The 15,023-nt window shown below is 37.3% G+C and overlaps 2 protein-coding genes across 4 annotated transcripts in view; both read right to left on the bottom strand.

Moving 5' to 3' along the window:
• Positions 1 to 966: 966 nt before the first annotated feature.
• SLC25A31 (solute carrier family 25 member 31) lies at positions 967 to 10,088 on the bottom strand. The gene is given in 6 exon segments (XM_009945753.2): positions 967 to 1,167; positions 4,221 to 4,346; positions 4,603 to 4,757; positions 6,037 to 6,154; positions 8,614 to 8,741; positions 9,872 to 10,088. Coding segments are annotated over 6 exon segments (945 nt in total).
• A 2,452-nt stretch (positions 10,089 to 12,540) lies between these two features.
• INTU (inturned planar cell polarity protein) overlaps positions 12,541 to 15,023 on the bottom strand; it is a 57,856-nt gene continuing 55,373 nt past the window's right edge. For all 3 annotated transcript variants that reach the window (XM_075420950.1, XM_075420948.1, XM_075420951.1), the window contains exon 16: positions 12,541 to 13,373. In XM_075420950.1, the coding sequence (XP_075277065.1) occupies positions 13,262 to 13,373 (112 nt within the window). In that variant the 3' untranslated portion in view covers positions 12,541 to 13,261. The remainder of the gene's footprint in view (positions 13,374 to 15,023) is intronic.

The raw sequence follows: 15,023 nt of genomic DNA, 5'->3' as shown, positions 1-15,023 counted from the left end.
TAAAAAAATGTTTGTACTAACTCAAGGAGCTAAAGGTTTTGTGTGAAACTTAATGTTTGGCTAGAAATGTGAGGAACGTTGCTAGCCTTAATTTCTTTGAAACCAAACATTTAAGTAAAGGCCTCCTAAATGTTTTCTTGAGTCCTTAAGTTATCAATATATTCCACAGGCCTTGTTTTCTTTTTCCTTTCCCTATTGAAAATTATTACCTCAGAAATAAAAATAAAGTCTCCTCATTTATGTACACTGCAAGATTTATCCTCAATACTGAGAAGAATCCTCAGCTACTTTAAATTTCCTCGAGAAATAAGGTATTAACTGTTTTAAGTCTTTAGGTGCCTAGGTCTCTGCATTTTTGGGCTGTGTTTTGACTTAAAGTGCTGCCAGCCACACTACAGTCTTCTAAATGTTGTTTGAGGGATGGGACGGAGAGAATAGTGAGTTGCTGTATTTCTTAATACCAATTTAAAAAAATCCCACAAATGTAAACTCCTTTGCTGTCCTGACTTGTGCTTTGAAATACCATGAAAACACATCAACAGGCTGGAAGCAGGTTCTCTTTTTACTCTGGTTCATGCAGAAGCCATAGCAGGCTGATACGTACACATACTCGCAAATGGGCTCTGCTGACAGGCCAAGGAAACTGCTATGTTATCAAAATATACTCAAGCACATGCTGTAATTCAAAATTCAAGATATGTGACATTTAGTACGACTGAAATGGAAACATCGAGAATTTTAAACGAGGCAAGTATTTTCTTGGATTCATTTCCTGAATTAAATGAAAACAGTACTCTTCAGTTCCCTGAAAACAAATTATTTTATTTAGCACATGCTTAGTCACAAAAACATCCAAATAATATATTAAAAGTATTGTTCATGTAACATTTAAACTAAAAATATGGTATGCAAATGAGAATTCTATCATGAATACTGTACAAGCAAAATAGATGTTCACTCACTGTTTTAATCAGACCCTGAACTCTCTGAAACATCGAGATTAAAAATTTCCTTAATTTTTTCATAAAGGACTAGCACTAAGGCTCCTCCTGTTCCATGAAGGATGTTGGAGAATGCTCCACGGAAGAAAGCATTAAGCCCCTCTTGCTGGTATATTTTCTTAAAGCAGTCAACGGTTCCTTTATATTGGCGTTCAGTCTCCCCACTCTGCACACAAATAGTAAGGACAAATCATTACTGCACTGCACCGAGAAAGAAACTTAGATGTCGAGCAAAATTTGTCTGTCCTTAGTAAACACCACTAAGGAACTTCTCCTAATGTTTTGCTGACTGCAAGGGAGTGATCTTTTTAACTAAGAAATATTTATCTGATGTAATGCTCTGTTAGCTGGTTCCAATAGCTAAATTTAGAAAGGCTGTGATCCTTCTTCTGATGCTTCTTTTAAGCTTTGCTGGGCAAGTAGAAGGCTTAGGAATTAAATGAGGTCACTGCAGTCCTAAGGGTGCTCTGAATTGTTCCAGTGCTATGAAAACTTCCACAGCTCATTTTTTTCCTTCTTTAGTACCACAGAAATATTTTTATACCAAGTAGACTTCAGTTCATTAGCAATCAGTAGAGTCCATCCAGCATCTATCTATTTTCCAAGAAGAGTCTAAAGAATGTTAAGGTCTTGACTAGCATGATAATGTAAACACAAAGGAAGGCTAAGAAGGAGCGTGGTCCAGTTTTCACCTAGCCTACCTTGTTTCTGAGCATTAATTTGCTCGACAAACAAAAACAAAGCAAAAAGGAAGATTTGTTAGTTAGAGACCTCAGCACCCTGTTCATTAAAACTTGCTTCAAGTGCTTATGGGGCAAGGAAATGAAGGATGGCAAGCAGTGAATGCTCACATGCACACATACGTTTCTGTAGAAGTCAGCAGCCCTGCCTTCAGCTTTTTCCAAGTGCAGTATGACTGACAATCATGCCAACTGCTTTATGTTTTGAAAATTTCAACAGCGGAGTAGAAACAGCCCAGAGGAACATTGCGTAGCCACTCTCGGCACAGCAAAGCACTTGGGAAATACTCTCGCCCACTGTGGAACTCGGCATAACGACGACAGCAAACCTCTCGGATACTCTGAGTAACACCACAGCTCTCATGAAGCGGTTTGGTGTAGATGCGCTTGGTGAACTGCCTGACAATTTCTGGTTTGGAACTGCAGTCTCTTCAGGATCTGAGGACTGTATTAGGAACTGACACTGGTTTTTGTCTTTGCTAGCAAAAAACAATTATACTTTTTTTTTGAGAGATCCAAAATCCCTATCTTTATGTGAAATTCTACTGGAAAGACAACACTAGGATTTATTTTTTTTTTACTCACTTGAAGATTTGACTTAAATTAGCTACATCTTAAATCAAATCCATCTGAAATACCAAGGCAAGGTTCTAGACTCTATAATGGCAGAAAGGTCATCTTGCCTTCTTTAGGCCTTTGTGATATACTCTGCAGCTAATAAAGTGACATTTGAATTTTCTGATGAAGACAGTGTTAACATTTTGTTACATCTTCTGCTAGGAATCAAGGTTGTCCTCTACAACCTACTGTAGGTGACCCTGCTTCGGCAGGAGGGTTGGACTAGATGACCCACAGAGGTCCCTTCCAACCCCTACCATTCTGTGATTCTGTGATTCTGTACGAGTGTAGAGTTCTTGAGCATAATAAATGCAGGAAATATGTCTATGGTAAATATTCACATACATCAATATAAGCATAGTAACATAGCTAAAAAGCATTAAAAATATCTTGTTTTGAATCGACATGAAGATATGCAAATGCAGGGGTATTTGGTAACGGTTATTACTTCTTAGCTTACAGAAATCAAAACTACTGAAAGCAGTAACTCTATTGTGCTCATTACTTCAGAAAGTTATCCCATCTGGCAAATATACTTTTAACTGAAGAAATAAAAGGAGCTATATTTAATACAGGGCTTCCTCTTCGATCAGAATAAGCATCATGATAAGAAGTTGATAAAAATCATACTAATCAGCTTTATTTGCACCTGAAGCTTCAGAACTACATGGATGAAACACAGACACCACACGAAATGTATTTATACATCCACAACATATATACGTCCTCTCATTCTCATCTTTTGTTCTAGTAAGTCCATTATCTTATTTCATGGGATTATAATTTACGTTTTTAGTAATCTTGATACTATTCTCTATCCTAGTGGTAAATTAGAAATACAGACAATTCTTTGGTAAGGCCTGAAGAAACACAGTACTTTCAAATAAAGACAGCATTAACTGTAGGCCTACTGCTGATTAAGCAGATAAGGCAGAATCTGAAGACAGTGAAATCATATTTAGTCTGAAAGGAACAAGTCAGTAATGCTAATGATGTTTGTCCACTGTAAGCTTTAAGGTTTCTGTTATTTAGCACAGATTACCAGAGGTATGCAGGGATTATGTAAGAATCTCAGTATCCCCTGGGAATTTTTGAAAGCACCCAAGCAATTTCAATGCCAACATTTATTCTGATTTTCTTTTGACTTTCTGGAATACCGACAGAAAAGAAGATACGCTTGAAACAAAATGCAGGGACACTTCTTTGGAGTTAACAACTCCTTTCTATTATCAGATGGCCAAACTTCCTCAGGGATGCAGGGAATGAGGGCCTGACTTTTCAAGAGCATTTTTGTGGGTTTTTTATCTCATGTTTGAGGATGATCTTCATAGCAAGAATCTGTATTATTAAATGTACTTCAAATGCTACTGAATTACCTAGTGAAATTACCTTATAGCTAGCAACAAGATCCAACATTAATTGCTAATAATATGTTATCATGCCCATCACATGCTGAGAAATACTTCTCCGCTTGTACTGAGCTTTGAAGATTACCGATTCTACATCACACCTGAACAACAGCTGTATGCCACAAAGACTATTTTTCTAACTGCATTAGCTGGGCTAATAAAGGATATTATTCTACCCACAAACCTGTCTTACTCCAAATCTCTGGCTTCTGAGAAAGTAAAATGAAACAGATCCTGTTTTTCTACTAAAAGCTCTCACCAAGCTGTCAATTTTTAGCAGGCTGCCACAATACTTTTAGTAGTTTTTCTTCTTGTCTTTCTGGAGATGTCTCCACTGTTTTTTCTGAATAGAGTCCTGCCTGTTTTAAGGCTATACCGTGCTTCAGTTTGCACGTCAAACTTCAAAAATCTAGTAAGTAATTTTTAGAAAAGGTTTGCAAGCTAGACCCTACCTGCATCATCATGCGTCTCATGACAGTGTCAAAAGGGTCAGACAGCATTCCTGAGAATGTAGTCACAACTTGAGCAATGAAAAAGGAAAGAATGAATGGAGTTTGTTTTGGATTTGGCAATAATCCCTGCAAAATAAAACAGAAATGGAAGCCTGTACAAATTCTGTAAAATGTATGCCAAATCCAGCAGATACCAACTATAATTTTGGTAATTTCTGTTGTCAATCCTACTGAAAAATAACTTGGCTCTTCAGTAATATACTCTGTTGAGCACAAATAAATGTAAAGACAAAGCTGTAACTAACACCCTCATTAGGTCATAATAAATATTTAAAATATGATAAAGATTTAAAATGTGTGCATTTTTGTTTGTAAAAGCTACCTTTATGGTGTCATAACATCTAAAATAGGAGGCTCGGTATACAATGATTCCCTGTACTGAAACACCAAAACCCTGGTACAGGCCAGGAAGTCCATCCGTCTTTGCAATTTTAACAATACAGTCACCAAGTCCCTGGAACTGTCGCTCAGCAGCACCTAATATAAAAGAAATTTATGCACGTTGTTATGCTTTACACAAGTCCTTCTCCTTAGCACAATCTACTCGGCATGTCAAACATTTAACTATCAAAATGATATGAAAAACATAGTAGATCAGTGTTTCCTCCAGTTATGAAGGAAGCATAAAGCAGAAATTGAGACACATGGATGGATGAAGACAGCTTGATCAAACACATAGTGGTATCCAGTTGCTGAAACACTTTCAGGTCAAATAACTACCATTCCAATTTTGTCCTCATTCAGCAGAATGCTTTTGTAGGAATTCTTTTACTCTTTCTGGAAAGAATTTGTCCTACGTAAGACCATGCTTTCACTCCCCCCTTCTTAATCAAATTTATTAAGAAGTGTTACTTGTTTGAGCTTTTCCCTACAGTGGAACACTAGACACAAGCTGTGACAAAGTTAAAAAAATTCACTTTTTAGATCTGTAGATTCTTCATCTCTTTCCACATTCCACAGGTAACTACACCCAAGCTCTTAGGATTCAGGTGAAAACATGACAAGGAATAAACTGATCTTTGAAAGAAGAACTTCAAACCGTACACCTTCTTATACTGAAGGTGTCATGAAAATACTCATTGGGCCCAAGTACAGGGCACAGAAAGCAACAGTTAAAATCACGCTGCTAATTCCTGGGACAACCCTGCACAGCACAGACAGTAACTTGCGTTAACTTGTCCCATTACAGGCAAATCAGGAAAGCCAACAACAATACAGAAAGCAGAGATTCCTTCCTCTCTGCCACAAAGCCTTCCAGACACTGTTTTCAGGAAATTAATTTTATCTATTTGAATGAATGAAACATACATCTAGAGACATATACTACCCAAAATCTTTATTGAAAATCTTCAGTTGGTATTCTTGATATAGAACAAGGATGGTCATTAGCTCTTTAAATGACACCCCGTAAAACCATAGGTTTGCAAAAATTGAATGCCAGAAACTAGAAGAGTTTAAAGTTGGCAAAATTCAGTTAAACTTTGCCAAACAGAACTTAAAAATAACCCAAAACTTTGAGAGCTACGCTACAGCACTGTTTCCAGATAATCCTCTTTCACTCACCTTCATCCTCTCCTTTTCAATAAGGATCCTACATTTCTTAATACTTTTAGGTTTGTAACTCTGCAATGGTAAATTTTTAAGTAACAGAATTCTAATACTGCTGCATATTGGTCTACCTCTAAAATGAAGTAAATATAAACAACCTGAGGCACATCAAATAAAACTGGAAGTGCTGTTGAAGAGATTTTGCTGCCTTTCCCAGTATCAGCAGCTAAACAAGTTCATGCGAAGTCTAATGGGTACACTACACACAGGGATGTTGCTCCTGCTGCTCCACCAGAAGCTAGGTTTGCCAAAAACCATTTCCAGAACTGAAACACAAAAATTGCTCTATGTAGTTATGAAAACTCAGTATTACAATACTATAATACTGACCTTTGTTGTAGATAGTAAATGAAACTTTAAAGTACGAAAAGTAAGATCTATCTAAAAACATTGTATTATTTACAAAATAATGAAGAAGTATGCCAGTCGCAGAGTAAGACATATACTGGGGTATTTAAAAATTTCCACTTGTAAAGATTCCCTGTCTATTCTTACATTCATTAAAAAATATTTATAAGCTATTTTCTTTTTCAACTTCTGAATTATATGGTGCTTTTGTGACCCAGATAGCAGATAACATCTTTCTCGTCTATAATCACCCAGTCCTCCATAACAATTGGTCTGTGGATCTCCCGACAAAACAATTGTGCATCAACTCTCCACGATGGGGGAACAGGGAAACATAAAAATCAATGTACTCACTTTCACTGTAGCCCATATCGTTTACCAAACAAGAAAAAGCTAATCACAGTAGAAGAAACATTTTGCATAACGTTTTTAGGTGGCGATATCTGACATAGCTCAGTTGACTTCAATGGCATCACAGGTACATCTTGTATAATGAATGCAGACCATGTAGATGTACCCAAAAATCACTTCTTATTTGCTGGTTCAGTACCAGCAACACTGGAGCCGCAGTAGGATGGAGTCCAGCAGAGCTCAACTGCCCTAGTATTTTATTAGTTGTAATAAGTAAGGCTTTGCGACCTGCCCTAGCTCATGTTGCTGCATAAACTGTTGCTGTGCCAGTATTGCCTTCGATACCAAGTGTCTGGCACGTAGATATAGCCTGTCTTCTTTAACAGAAGTTTCTCTGCACTTTGCAATCTAAAGGTTTTAGTAATTCTTATTTTTTTTGAAAGATAATCCAGCTAAGCAAAAAATAATGCATGTAACTATATTGTTTTCCCCATTTCCTATCCTGCACAAAACATGCAAGAAAGCAGCCAAAGACTCTGAGCTTCAACAATTATATGCTACTTTGCTAAATACTATACTTCTAAAGAAATTAATCTTGAGTGCTATTTGTGGAATGTTTCTAAAATTTGAGTCACAAGCTCAGACACATGTAATCCATCTGGAAACACTTCTAGGAGACGGAAAGCAGATTTGAAGAACTATAAACACTGTTATTTACATCATGCATGTTTTACTTTTTCCACTGTAAGAAAAGAAAGAAAACAGCAACCTTAAACTCTTTACATACAAAATGACTGTAATTGAAAAAGGACTGCTTAAGAATTTGCATGCAATACAAGGAGATTAATCAAACTTTAATGACTGACAGCATTCCTCCTGGTCAGCACCACCAGAAAAGCCTGTGGCAAGAAAAGTTTCTGGCACTGCAGTAAAAAACTGTCAACAAGAGAAAGCACAGAACATTGATTTTTTGTTTAAATTATCAAAACCTAATCAAATAAATCCTAAAACAGATAACCTGAGACAGACGCAAGTAAAGCAGATTTTCCAGCTATATTCACATTAAACAAATTAGATACGAAGAACTTATTTTTTGTTCTGCTGATATGAATTAATTTTATATAATTTGTCAAATGTCAATATCAACATTTCACATTCCAAGACCAAGAGTTCTTGTAATTAATTCCACTGATGTAGACCTCTGTGCCTTTCAAGAATCCATCCAAGTTAAGTGACTTTTCCCAGGTACACAGAACTGCAAGGTAAGGCACCGTAGCCCAAAAGCTTAATTGCCTTTCTAAGCTATAACATAAACCTGTTCCTTTTCTGGCGCATTGTACAAAACTAAATTCATAAAATGCTTTAACTGTTCATGGGTCTGTTTCTAGCTTCACATGTAGTAAGAAGTGAAGCATTACTTTTCTACAGCAGTAATATGCACTTTACTAGGTTTTCTCTGACACATACTAAAGATTATTGAGAAAATAATGTGAAAAAAATTGAAATGAGAGACTCCTGCTTGAGGGACACAAGCCGAGAACTTCACATATTAGAATACAAGCAGCTGTAATTTCACATGAGTGAAGATTTTTGAGATGAGAGTACAGGTTTATGCCATCTTAACTGTGAGAATGTAATTGGGGTTTTTGACAAAGCCAAGAAACATAGGTGTCTGAGTCCAAGATTTTTAATATCCATCTTATACTTGCATCGGTTAACTCCAAAATAATTACATGTCCTGAACAAAATTTTTGAAAATTCTAGCTGTGGTTACAAGCAGTTATTTATGTGCAACTCACAACGTTATTAATCATTAAAGATCAAAACCCATATTTCATTACTTTCAACAATAAGCTATACAGTTAGCTGTGCTCACTGTTCCTCTTGTTACAAAATACGCTCATTACAAAATCTTATCAATATACCACCACTAAATTACCAACCATGCTGAGAGAAAGAATTGCACAGATCTTGAACAGATCTCGTTTGTTTATTAAACAGAACTAATATGCTAGAGATTATTTACCTGTTTTTCTTGATCCCCTTTGGACATGAAAATCTGTTTGTATTTGTCCTTAAAAGCATAGTTTAGAGCTTGTGTTGGGAAATACCGTATAACGTTTGCCAAATTGCCACGCCAAAAGCTGAAATATCCTACGGAGAAAGATATGGATCTTTAAAAGAACATTTCCAAAGTTTATACTACACTTTGTGTATTATACAATATTCATTCTATTGTTTCTACTTTGGTATGAGCTATAACAAAGACCAAAAATATTCCTTGTCAGGTCCTTTATTTTTCAGGCATTTGGTATTGGAAATCTGGATTTATTCTGACACCAACAGATGTATGCATTCGGTGTTAGCACAACCAAATCTAAAACTGCAGGTGAAACATCAATAATACTGAGAAATAGGTAAGATTTTCAACTTCCTTACGCCATACGTTTCTAAGACTAGGGATACCTGTGTAAACTGCAGTCTGGAAACTGCAGCATGGGAGAGTGTTTCACAGAACTGTGTAGAAAGTTTTCCTGAAGTAGCCTGCCTATGCATTTTCTCTTCCATAGGGGGTGCTCCCACTCCATATTAAAGCAATGATGAACGGTTTATACAGGTATCGGAAACTTGGTAGTGCTTTTCTAATTATATTCTTCTTCAAAATTAAAGAAAAGATCCCTTTGGACACAAAGATAAATGCGTAAGAAGCTAAAGGGACCCGAAGAGCTAGTGCAGGAGCAAATCTTACATGGATTATGAGAAAAAAAAGGTATATGAGGACATTGGAGTGGCTTGCCATGTTAGAATTTGCTAAGCAGTCACAACAAAGTCATCGCTGTACTGCGCAGCCATGCTCTGCATTCAGACTTCTTAGTTTTATTGTGTTACTGTGGGTGAAGGCAGAGAGTCCTTCAAGACAAAGAAAACTCAAAACTGTGTTTTCATTCCTTACTTTGATCATGCTTTCCTATACGCTAACATGAGGATGCCAAATAAATGCTGCTTCTGTAAAACTATCAGAAGGAAAACTTTAAAAGTATTTTATGCTGTCCACAAATACCATCGAGCGTGATTTTGCCACTACTAAATAAACAAAAAAAAAATCCTACAAGGACATACCCCGCAGTGCCCCCCTCGCCAGTACCCATGCTGTGAATGCCCGTGGCCCACAACGGATGCCCCATTGCTGTCGCTTCAAAGGTGTTTCTAGCAGCTTTTGTTTTTACAGTGCTTGGGAGAGAGAGGGCAAGGTGTGGGGACAGGGAGCGGCCCAGAGTCCCTACCTTGCTCCCTGGGGATGTGCACGAAGCAGTCCACCATGCCTCTGTACTGCTGGTCCGCCCGGATCTGCTTGAACGAAGCCTGCACCTGCAGCAGCAGCTTCACCCCCTCAATGGGCGCCACCACCATCTTGGAGATGGCGGCTGCCATGCCGCCGGCCAGCAGGTCCTTCCTGAAGGAGATGGGGTCGTAGACGGCCTTGCCTTGTGGGGCTGCCATGGTGCACGGCCCCGCCCCGGCCTCCCCCTGCCATGTCCCCTTCTTCCCGAAAAGCACGTGGCTGGCAGGCACCTAAATGGCTCCTTTTTCCTCAAAAGTCACAAGCTGATGGTGTCAGGGTACCCAGGAGCTGAGCTGCCTCTATCCTCGACTGCGGCAAGGGGTGGCCAGGCCCAGCAATGGCGCCATTTGCTTCTCCTGCACTGATCCCTTCAGGGAGGGCCGCCCTGCCCAGCTGCCGGCAACAAGCTTCCCGGAGGCCGCTGGATCTTTCCAGAAGCTTCTGGCAGCGGTGGGAACAGGCCCCTCTCCCCTGACCAGGAATGAGAGAGTAAAACCCCAGGTAACAAAGGGTAGTTTTTGATCACATTGAATTATGAGTTAATAAACATTATATATGACAAGTAAGTGAATTTTAGTCATGTTATTTATACCCATTCCATTGCAGGTCAGAAGTACCAATTCCTTCTAGATTGCTGATAGCATTTTTTTTTTTTTTTGATTGCTTTACCTCCCCTACATCTCCTGAATTTATGACTAATGAAGGCATAAAACACTGTATTTGTTCAGTCAAAATGTTTTAATTGTTGATGTTTTTAAATGCTAACTTTTGCTTCCTGCATTCCCTCGACATTAGTAATTTCAACCCTGGTACTCCACTGATTTGTTGTACACCACATTGCTTCGCTAATAGTTTTTGTAAGTAATGTTTTAAAGACAAATTAATTTCTTTTGAGCCTTAATACTACCTCTTTAACTCCTCTGGTAGCCTCTCCATATCTATTCCTTTCAGCATCAATTCTACACACTGATTCACAGCTGTAATTTTCCTAAAAATTACAAAGCTACAAGATTTGTGTCAAAGATACCTGATAAAAATCTGTGTTCTGTAGCAAATGAAATCCTATCATCCTTTGGGGCTCTTTTTAAACATGTTCTTAAAAATCTGCAAAATACAGTCTCTGCTCAGCTGACTAACAAAGTAACCAATAAAAATCTCCCTAAGTCCAAATTTTGCAGTGTTTTGTGGCTGAACTACACTGCTTTGAGTATACATACGCGGTACTTGCATGCCCTTAATTCTGTTTACGGTACCATTTCATGTGAAGGAGCAAGCCCGTCTAAATGGCCGATGCGCACTGAAGGAATCCCACCCTCCTCCAGTTCTTCTTTTCTCCACACACAGCTACATATTCACACTGTTTCTTCTGCATTGACTCAGCTGCGTCAACTGAGTTTAACCCACTACACTGACAGCCAAGTAACCTAGTCTGACTACATGTAAGCATCTAGATAAAAGTTAGCTGTCCTCTTTTTAGAGCATTCAAGTCATATAGCCCAGTCTTTAAAAGTTTGAAACAAGAGACAAACATCAGCAAAATTACCCTTTTCCATACAGATAGACACTTAACAAAGGTTCTGTAAAAGCTGTTAAATCTGCTAAAAGCAGTGCAGCAGAGACTGCTTGCTTTTCTATGTTCCTTCTTCCAGTACAACAAAATCTTGTATTCAAACCCCACATATTTTAGACTTTTAAAAGGTGCTGTCCAGATGTCATGGACTATTACATTTTTATTTTTCAAACAGAGTAAATCTCACATCACTTGATTTACAGATGGGAAAAAAATCTGAAGTGCTATTGATACAACTCAGTTTTGTAATTCTCAAACTAAAATACTGTCCATTTCTCATCTTCTAGGAACCATAAATTCTGCAGAAGGCTGATTAACAAAATCTTCAATCATATGCTTAAACTTCAAGCCTAACACTTCTACTGCTTGGAATTAAAGCAACTGTTGAGTGACTCAAGACAAGCTGGGAATCACTCTGTGAGAGTGGGCAGTTATAAGCATTTTAGAACTACTCTAAACAGTGTAATTTACTAGTGAAAACAAGATCTAAAAATTTTATCACGAGAGCCTATGGAACTGAATTTACTTTCATGAATAAATAAACTTTTTGATCTCATTGTTTAAAATGCAACTTTAGTCATGCATTTTATGAAAAGCAGTCATAAAAAGCAAGTGGAAAGAGCAGACAGAAAAAAAAAATGCACTGTTGCCATGGAACGTGATGAAATGCTATGCAGATGACCAGATCTAAATGTGCTGGCTGTTGGGTAAAGAGACCCCTGAAAATCTTACATTTTAAACTAAACTTTAGTTAAAAAAGCTTTAGGATCATCTGTTCTGTAGATTATAAACATTTTAACAATTTGTAGGAAAGCTGCATTTTGTAGAAGAATTCTGATTTTGCAAACATCTTGCCTTCTCTTGCCTTATACGGATGTACCTTAATTTTTTTTGTAATATCCAGCTGTAAATTGTAGAAGACCTAACTAAACAAATATTGTTTAAATAAACAGAAGAGAAAATATGCTAAGTAAAAATAAATAGAATAACATTTCACTGGTCTTAGCCAAATAAACATTTTTTTATTATGAAATTATGAATACAAGCCAGGTCCATGCATAGGTCTTAAAACCATCACCTCCCTGCCCCCCCATCTTCTTTTGTGCCTTCAAAATTGCCTTTTAACAAATATAGGTATTATTTATACTTAAAACTCACATAGTCAAGTAAAACATCAACCACACTATAGTCCTCAAGTGTGCAGAAGACCCTGATAGCAAAAATTATAAGCCATTAGTTTTGTGTGGTGAAGTGCCATGAACTGGCTAAAAGATTTCTTTCTGTTTTGATTAACACAATGTTACTGAAAACATTCAGTATTTTTCATGCCCTTATAGGCACAAAATTTTAATTAATTGGAAAACATTTTTTTTTCCCCTCGATCACTAATTGCCAGAGTACGTTCAGGATATCAGCTTATCATTTTACATTGCATATTATACACAGAACAGCAGTGAATGTACAAATTATGTGATGTTTTCATATAAAAAAGTTACGATCAGGATAAATAATTCAACAGTATATAAAAATAAGAACTTTGGTTCTCTGAAATCTTTTTAAGTATTCAATTGGTGAGATCATTAGAATCATCACTGAAGTTTTACCTGTGTCATTACCACAAGGTAGAATTTTTTGTTTAAAAAGCATTTCAAAAGTTAGGCCATGGGTGGGGACCACAACTGAGTTCGTTTCTTTTTATACTGAAGTACTTTAACGAGATGACCACACCCCACAGGACGGCTGAATGTTCAGGCAGCTCATCTACGTAGCCAAGCCGAAGGACAGTTTAAAGGCCAGTTCAACAGCAGCCTCTGTGACTGAGTCATGAAAACAGACATAACACTCCTGAGGCTTGGGATGTAGAATGAGTCTCCTGGAAAAAAAAAAAAAAAAGAAGAAGAAAGAAAATTATCACAGGTGTTAGCTTTTTCTCCTCAACTGTTTGATATGTTCTGGTTGTACGCTGAAGTTTCAGTAAGAAGTTGAAAACAACTGCTGGGTAAGACAGCTTGCAAATTTCCGTGGCTCTCCTGCATGATCTTACTTCTTTCAATACGTGAGATTTTTAAATCGAGTTATTCTCTGCTCAACGTTCTCAAGACTCTGCATGGAAAAAATTCTTCCGGTTTTCAGGATCTATTTGTACGGTACTGGTGTGTTTGCAGGAATCCAAGTTTCCAGGCTACAGGCTGCAATCAAGGTACTTGGGAGCAAGCCCCAGTATTCACACATTTACTCATTTTTAAACTTAACACATCTGGGTAGGTACATTCCCACATGTCAATCTAATAAGCTCTTTTAGGGCAAGAGCTAAAATAGGAAAGCCTGTTAACACCTGTGCATAACTACTGTGTATAGCATTATAGCATAGCATATAGCTCTGGAAATACAAATGGACTGCCCCTGGTTGAACACGTTGTTTGATAATGCAGAGACTGAAAAATTATTTTTTAAAAATATCAATATCGGCGTAAACCTTTTTAAACCTTTAAATTAAAGATTTTGATTTTTCCAACCCCAAGGATAGCACACAAACTGCAGTTATGTACATTCATGGTGGGAAACAACTGTTTTTAAACACCTGACTTGGAGGCAAACAGGTTGAACAAAAGCTCTGTTAGAGAATTTCTGCATTATTATTCCTGGCCAATATAATTACGTGTGGATGACATTTCCTCTCACTGTATCAGAAAAAAAGTTCTCGTGCCATATTCAGAAATGTATTTTGCTGTTTTCTGACTTTCCTATTTGCGCAATAGTTGAACTAGTAAAAAAATTATAACTTAAGGAATTAATCAAGCATAATCATTTACGTTCCTTTCACTCATTGCCTATACCGAATTTGTTTTTCATATGGTGAAAGCATAGCTTCTATTTAACTGAGTGTTTGCATTTTTCTTCCTATTTATCTAGTAGAAATACCAAATACAGAAGATGAGTGTAGAAAAGGAGGAAACATCCTGCTGACTGATTCCTCCTAATATGACTGTCTACTTCCTGCAGCTAAAATGCAGACAGCACAAAATATAGTGGATTGAGGAAAGAATAACAGATGAGAAGTAGTTGCTACAGAATAGGGCTTACTGGCCTGGACTTCAACAGTTGCAAGATCTGATACATTCCGAATTGTGAAGAAATGATACGTACTACTTTCTCATTACACCTAATTTTAATTACTTCAAAAAAATTTATTATTTTTAATATTTAATGCCTAGGGCAGTATGCTGTTTTGTCATGCAAATAAGGCTTAGCTATGCAGCAATAACTATATGCATCATTAAGAAAATCACTTAAAATTGAGTTTAAATAACAACACAAATCACAATCCATTTACAGGGATAACAGCAGAACTTTGAAAGCAAACTGATGAAAGAAAACTCCCTTTCCAAAATACCTCAGATAGACTGGTAGGTTGATTTGATTTTCCTGATGGAAAAAAAACCGACCAACCAACAACTACAGTTGTTCACCTTCCTTCCTTCCACTGAATCAGCATTACACAGAGAGGCAAGGCAGGTGGGAT

Source organism: Opisthocomus hoazin, chromosome 5 (assembly GCF_030867145.1).
Source record: "Opisthocomus hoazin isolate bOpiHoa1 chromosome 5, bOpiHoa1.hap1, whole genome shotgun sequence".
In the NCBI taxonomy this organism is placed as follows: Eukaryota; Metazoa; Chordata; class Aves; order Opisthocomiformes; family Opisthocomidae; genus Opisthocomus; species Opisthocomus hoazin.
The sequence above is the reverse complement of the archived record's forward strand: the minus strand, read 5'-3'. Positions and strand labels throughout refer to the sequence as shown.